The sequence below is a fragment of the Panicum hallii genome, chromosome 6, assembly GCF_002211085.1.
Source record: "Panicum hallii strain FIL2 chromosome 6, PHallii_v3.1, whole genome shotgun sequence".
NCBI lineage: Eukaryota > Viridiplantae > Streptophyta > Magnoliopsida > Poales > Poaceae > Panicum > Panicum hallii.
Window position 1 is genome coordinate 2,500,629 of NC_038047.1, and position 6,875 is coordinate 2,507,503.

General features: G+C 53.3%; 1 protein-coding gene across 1 annotated transcript; it reads right to left on the reverse strand.

Moving 5' to 3' along the window:
• Positions 1 to 5,093: 5,093 nt before the first annotated feature.
• Positions 5,094 to 6,875, reverse strand: LOC112897447 (cytochrome P450 89A2-like). The gene has a single exon (XM_025965738.1). It carries the CDS (start codon positions 6,801 to 6,803, stop codon positions 5,232 to 5,234), a length of 1,572 nt encoding a protein of 523 aa, XP_025821523.1. The 5' UTR covers positions 6,804 to 6,875; the 3' UTR covers positions 5,094 to 5,231.

Here is a 6,875-nt window from a genome sequence, read left to right on the forward strand (position 1 = left end):
CTGCATTGTGTTTCGAAAAAAAAATGGATATGATCACATTTGTGTAAGCTTTGGGTTGTTCGTCTCTTTTGGTTGTTCTCACATTCTTGTAAGCTTGCTTGTGTGTGGACATAATGATGTGAGACGTTTTGCTGCTGTCGTTCTCATTAGGGTTCATTGGACGACTCCAGTTACACTTACACATGCCAGCCAATGGACATTTTGCTTTCCGACGTGCATGGCACGCCACGGATTCCCACAAATGTCCATCACCCTCCAGTCGGTTGCTATCCGCAGCCGTACGCGTGTCAACTTCGATGGCCAGGCCTACACGTTGCCACGGATGGGATCGAGGCTGGCCACTAACCACTGCCAAAACAAAAAATGTACAGGTGGCAGCATTGATCTCACTCTTACCTTTCATCCTGGGAAAAGAATCCTCTCGTTCTGGAGGAAAGTTTGCATCCTTCCTCTCGTCGAGTCGTCATAGATGGAGACACATATGATCTCGGCCAAGGATAAGCCGGGCCAACAAAAAGGCCGAATCCCCTCTGGGGCCCAAAACTGGAGCCTAGGCCTAGCTAGTTGGACTGGCCCATGAAGAAAAAAAATAAGAGTATTTCAGCCCGGATCCGAGTTTTTTGGGCTTAGCTACTGCATGACGTGTGCTACGTCATCGAGTGGGCCCGATGGAGCTGCGTGGGCCCACCCCCTTGAGGTTTACGTCCCGGCCAGGCCAGATGCTCCCGAGTCCCGATCTCCGGCTAGCTCCACGGATGGAAAATCGTTCGAGAGGGAAGATCTCTTCAAATCCTCCTCGAATCCGGATCCGCGTTTCCACTTTCCACCGTTCCATTGCCGTCCAGATGAAGCCCAGCTTCCAGCTCCGAGACGCTCCGGAGCCTCAGCATCACCGACGGCCACAGGGACCGCGAGGGGAGGTTCGAAGAGGTCATCGTCGAGCACGCCCCGCTGCTGGAAAGGCTCATCCCTGACGGCCTGAAGATCCGGGTGATCCAGGCACCCAAGCTGAAGGTGCTGGGACATCTGTATTCTCGTGATGGCATCTCCACCAGGGTTTTCAAGGTAGGCAGGCGTGTCCATGTCTTCAACTACATGCTGCTGCTCCATGACATGACTCTCGATCTTGCTCGCTGATCTTCTGATTTACTTTCATGCTCATTCCAGGGAACCGAGCCCGTCAGTCTGTCGAACGCGCTGCGTACCGTGAAGATCTTGGCCCTCGTCACGGGCTCTGACCTTGGGGTTGCTATCGACTTCTTGCAGTGCTTCCCCTGCGTGGAGAAGCTGTACATCGTGGTGACAGTTTGATCATTTCACTTTGCTAAATAAACTAAACCTGCTAATGATAATCTCACATCTGCTTGTTTGAATTCTTCTCATGTCGAACACCACCTGATCCTGATCCTGATGTGTGTTTGCAACTCCTTTCCCTCCCTTTTTTTTTCAGGCATTCAGTGGGCGATGGGCGAGGTACAGCACTGCGCAGCGCAATGCTCCACTGGAATGCCTCGCTGCGCATCTCAAGGCGCTGCAGGTAACGCATTACAAGGGCAAGCCGTCAGAGGTGGAGCTCGTCAGATTCTTCCTCTCGAACGCTCGAGCGCTGGAATTCATCAGACTTGGAGTCGGCGCTGTCAACTGCTACCACAAATGGGTTGCGACTCAGCTAAGAAGCTACGGCTCGACACCGGCGCTTCTTCTTCACAAGGTGCTAGAATCGCCTTTGAAAACAATCGCTGGCCGTCTGCTGACCGTGTGCCCGTGAAGCACATCCATGATTTAGCGCTGGACGATCTCTTTGACAGATCATTAAGAGAGTAACCACATGATTGTTCAGTATTTGTCATCGTTGAAATGTTTTTGAGCTTAGCTTATTTTGCTTGCAAAACAACACTTGTTTCATTCTGTACACGTGCTGAGTTATAATCTTGATTGATTCAATAATGCGCGCTTGAAATGTTACAAGCTAAGGTTGTCTATCCACTAATGTGTGTAGCTTAGGTGGATAACCCGGTCATCTTAGTAATTACAGAAAGAAATACAGAAGTATATGTTCATGTGAAACTTAACTGAATTTCGCTGAATTTTACTGAAAGCGAGCGAATACATGCTTGCTTAGCACTGATCAAACGAGCAAGCAACCAGACAAGAAAAAGAAACAGTTTCAGAGAATGGAGGCATGCATGTTGCCTTAGCAGTGGCACGCCCCCTCCGATCCGATCCTTTGGGCTGGGCCTGCGGCCCACCGCTGATCGAGGAGGGTCTACGGCACAGGCAAATGGGACGGTCGTTTAGGGTTTGTTGATTGCGTTCTTTTGGAATACCATTTACATTGTCTTCAATATTCGACTACCTTCTAATGTATGTGACTTATTTGGATCATGGCTAAAAGGATCTTTTTCTAAGCTTAGGATCCAAATTTTAGTGGGTGCAAAAACAGCTTTATGTTGGGTTTTATGGTTGAGTAGGAGTGATGTGGGTTTCAAAAAAATTTCTACTAATCTTTCTTGCACGTGGATTGGTTTTTATGGAGCCTTACTGGATCAGATAATGGTCGTTGTTGTTTAAAGAGGAAGAGAGAAATGGGCTAAAACAGATGCTGGATTCTGGAAACTACTGTCACGGAGGTTTTCAACAACTTCGGTTGGAAATTCAGCTATAGGATTAAGGCTTAGCTTTTGGTCTGTTTGCTTTGTTTGAAACCTTTTCTTTTATGGTGCTTGGAGTCTAAGTACTACCTTTGTCTGTACCGTGTGATGTTGTACGTATCCATAAATGTTGGGTGTAGAAGCTGGACGTTTTTTTTCCTTTATCTAAAAAAGATAGGAATGAACTCTAGAGAATCGATTGAGTAAAGAACACGGTTTCCACAAGCCTAACAAACATGGAAAAGAAATTCAAAAATTCGTTGTGACAGATTTATCTGCTGCAGTTGCTTCCTCCTTGCCCACCTGCCATGTAGCGCGTGTGGCACTATTTTATGGAAGTAGAAAATGGTATTGCATTATTGTATTGTCAGATATGCGATGTTGCTTGCTGACGCACTGTGTACGTGTGTATAGATAGTTTATAGATATTTACCAAATTACAGCGTCCTGAATAAACAGAATATTTACAAACCTAACCCCTAAAGAATTCCATGCATTATCGGTGGCCAGATCATCGCCATCTCGATCACTTCCTTTGTACAATCAACACGTACGCACGCGTGCGTCATCCACAGAAAAAGCTCATCAGCTAGCTATCACCATCCTCGGTCTAGCTCCATCGGTAGGGCAGGCAGACGTGATCGTTGCATGCATCTAACTAAGATAGGAACAAACTCTAGAGAATGGATGATTTACTAAAGAACCCGGCTTCCACGAGGCTAATTAACAAAATGTGTAAAAGAAGTCAAAGATTTGTTTATCTTTGGTAGAAGAGGCATTAGCAAAGTTCCTCTGCTGTCTCTCTCGCAAATATATTTTAGCAAGTTCGGACATAATCTCAACAAAAAGATCAATTCAGATTCGCAACAATAATAACAATGGTTTCGTCTATAGCAACGTACAGACGTATTTACTACTTAAGTGTGCGTATATATATGATCACAATGCTTGGAGCAATTATAAAATCTAACAAATTTTGCGAGATTTTTTCGGAAAGTGCTTTTCAAGGCAAATATACAAACACAATTTTTATGTTTGCAGACTTGCTATTTTACAAGTTGCTGAAAATCAAATTTTAAAACTTTTAGCTATTCTGTAACTTTTAGCGGTTCGAGAGCGGGAGCAGCGGCACGGCCGGGGAGAAAGCAAGCGTTGGGCGGCCCAGAGGGTTGGTCCCGCCTCCGGACCGTTATTAGTTGCATGTTCATAAGGTACGTGTCTTAGTTGCTTAATACATACCCAGGGCACTAATAAGACAAAATAAAGAACCACTGCTCATGCATATATGTTCACAGCTTGAGGATTTTTCAGATAATGGTTGAAACCGGTCTTTTAAATCCATTGGTGGATATGTACAGCCAAGAAATATAAGAGGTTTTAGTTCTAAACCTCAAAATGATCGGTTAAAAAATACAAGAAAGAAAACTCTAAAATAAAATAAAGAAAGAAAGTTAGAAGACTATGCTTCAATCTTTTTGTTCATTCATATTCCAATCTTGCAATAACTTTACACGGCATCAATCCAATATTATCTCTCGTCTGCTTATAAATTTGATGTTTGAATCGTCGATTGTTTGCCAAATCCTTCCACGTCGAAGTCACGTAACCAAACTCCGCCTAGACAAATACATATAACTCTAAGACGACACCTCCAAAGAGAACACGACGTTAAGACGCCGACATCACCCATCCAACAAGCCGAACTTAGGTTTTCACCCTCATAACTGCTAACCTTAGCAGAAAGCACCACAACAACGCTCGCTTCAAGAGGAGGGAAAACAATGCCTAGACAGCACTGCCGGTGTTGGTCCGACACAACAGTTAGATAGAGCTTTCGCCTGATACGCCTGCATGATAACATCATCGCCACCACGAGCAACCCAGCCAACTGACCGCCACCAGTCCCACCGGCCGATCTGAGTCGGGAAGCGGAGCAGACCACTGGCCTCTCCCCATGGCCACCATAAGGGAGCCAGGGGAGGCCTTGGCGGCTGCCGTCTCCGACCGAGGAGCAGATCGGCACCGGAGTCGGATAACGGCCACGACACCCTATGGGACCCGCGAGCCCGTCGCCGCCCTGGCGACCGCTCACGGCGTCGTGCACCGCCGCCCCTGTTGAGTCACGGGCGACCAGATGCGGCCGAGGGACTGCTGGAAATGGCTCAGACGGTGCAAATCCAGACGCGGGGGGTGGGTGGAGGGATTGGGGGGGGGGGGGGATCCGGCGGCTGGCGGCTCCGGCGACCGGCGGCGGGCCAGTGACCTCGAGTCCTCGACGACCTAGATTTGGGGCTGGGTGAGAGCAGGAGAGGGAAGGAAGGAGGTGAAGGTCCGAGGGAGCCGACTTCGGCGGCGCCGCCGCAGACTGGGCGCGGGCGGCGGCGGCGGCGGCGGCCGGCGGAGCTGGCGTGGGGAGGCTTAGTTAGTTAGTTGTCCATCAAACATACTGTTTTTTTCCGAAAGAAATCCCCCCGAACAATCTGTTATTGCTTATAAGTTCCATGATACAAACTGGTGCCTTAATGTACATACAAATACATGCACACTAATGCAGCACAAATACATTTACAGAACACTCGATCATGCAGCTGCAATGGTGGCGGTCGGCGGCAACCGCAGCGGCACGGCCTTGGCCTTGAGCGGCCGCTTCATGACGACGGTGAGTTCGAGCTTCTCGGTGAGGTCCACCTCCTCGCCGTCGGCCTCGCACCACTGGAACTCCCTCACCAGGTTCGCCACGAAGTACTCGAGGTGTAGCAGCGCCAGCGCCATGCCGGGGCAGACCCTCCGCCCGGCGCCAAACGGCATCATCTTGATCTCCTTGCTCCCCGTCAGATCCACGTCCTCCCCTTCCCCGCCGGGCAGGAACCGCTCCGGCCGGAACTCTGAGGGCGCGTCCCACACCTCCTCGTTCAGGCCGATGTCGCCCACCGCGAAGTTGATCTGCGCGCCGGCGGGCACGCGGTACCCGTCCAGCATCGTGTCCTCATGCACCGCGTGCGGGAGCAGGTAGTGGCCCGGCGGGTGGCGCCGGAGCCCCTCCAGAACCACGGCCTTCAGGTACGGCATCGCCTGCAGGTCCTCCTCCCGCACCTCGCCATCGGCAGCGCCGACGACGCCGGCGACCTCGTCCCGCAGCCTGTCCTGCATCGCTGGGTACTTGACCAGGTTCGCCAGGATCCACTGCAGCGCGGTTGCCGTGGTGTCGGTGCCGGCGCTGAGGAACTCGGAGCAGAGGCTGACGATCTCGCCGTCCGTGAGCGCCCTATCGCCGTCCTCGGGGATGGTCAGCTTCAGCATGGAGTCCACGTAGCAGTCCCCGTCGGCGCCGGCCTCCCTCCTCGCCTGAACCAGCGGGAGGAAGAGCTCCTCCTGCCGCCGCCGCAGCGAGACGAGCTTTTCCCACCGCCGTCGGAACACGACCTTGGTGACCTTTGGGAGGAAGGAGAAGACCTGGAAGCTGAGGAAGTTGCCGAGGAGCTCCCGCTGCGTGGCCTCGATGTCCCGCACGCGCGCGTCCTCGACGCGGTCCCCGAAGCACATGTACACAAGCAGGCAGAACATGGCGTACTGGAACGGCCCCATCACGACGACGGGGCGCTCACCGCCGGCGGCGGCGGCGCGGACGCGGGAGGCGAGGACGCCGAGCACCCACCTCCGCGCGGGCGAGAACGCCCGGAGCCGCGCCGGGTTGAGCACGCCCGCCGCCAGGTTCCGCCGCAGCGCGCGCCACGTGGCGCCGTAGGGCGCGGAGCTGATGCTGCAGCCCCCGCTGGTGAGCACGTCGCTCGAGGCCGTCACCGGAGGGCGGGACGCGAACGCCGCGCCGCGCTGCACGAGCGCGCGGTGCGCCGCGCCGCGGGAGGCCACGAAGACGGTGGGCTGCGCCTTGCCCAGCGGCGCGTAGGTGAAGACCGGGCCGTGCTCCCGCGCGATGCGTCGGAGCACGGGCTTGAAGTCGAAGTCGCGGCGCGCAAGGAAGAGCAGCGGGCCCACCAACGGCAGCGGCGTCGGCCCCGGCGGGAGAGGCGGGAGCTCGTCGCCGGCGGCATGGCCCTTGCCCCAGGCCGAGCTGCGGGCGCCGGCGCGCAGCAGGAGCGAGCAGAGCAGGCAGAGGAGCGTGGTGAGGGTGTAGAAGAGCCAGTCCTCCATGGCCACCGGCGGTGGCGAGGTGCTCGCGCTCGCGCTCGCCGGGGTTTATTATTGCGGGTGCCGGCCGGCGGA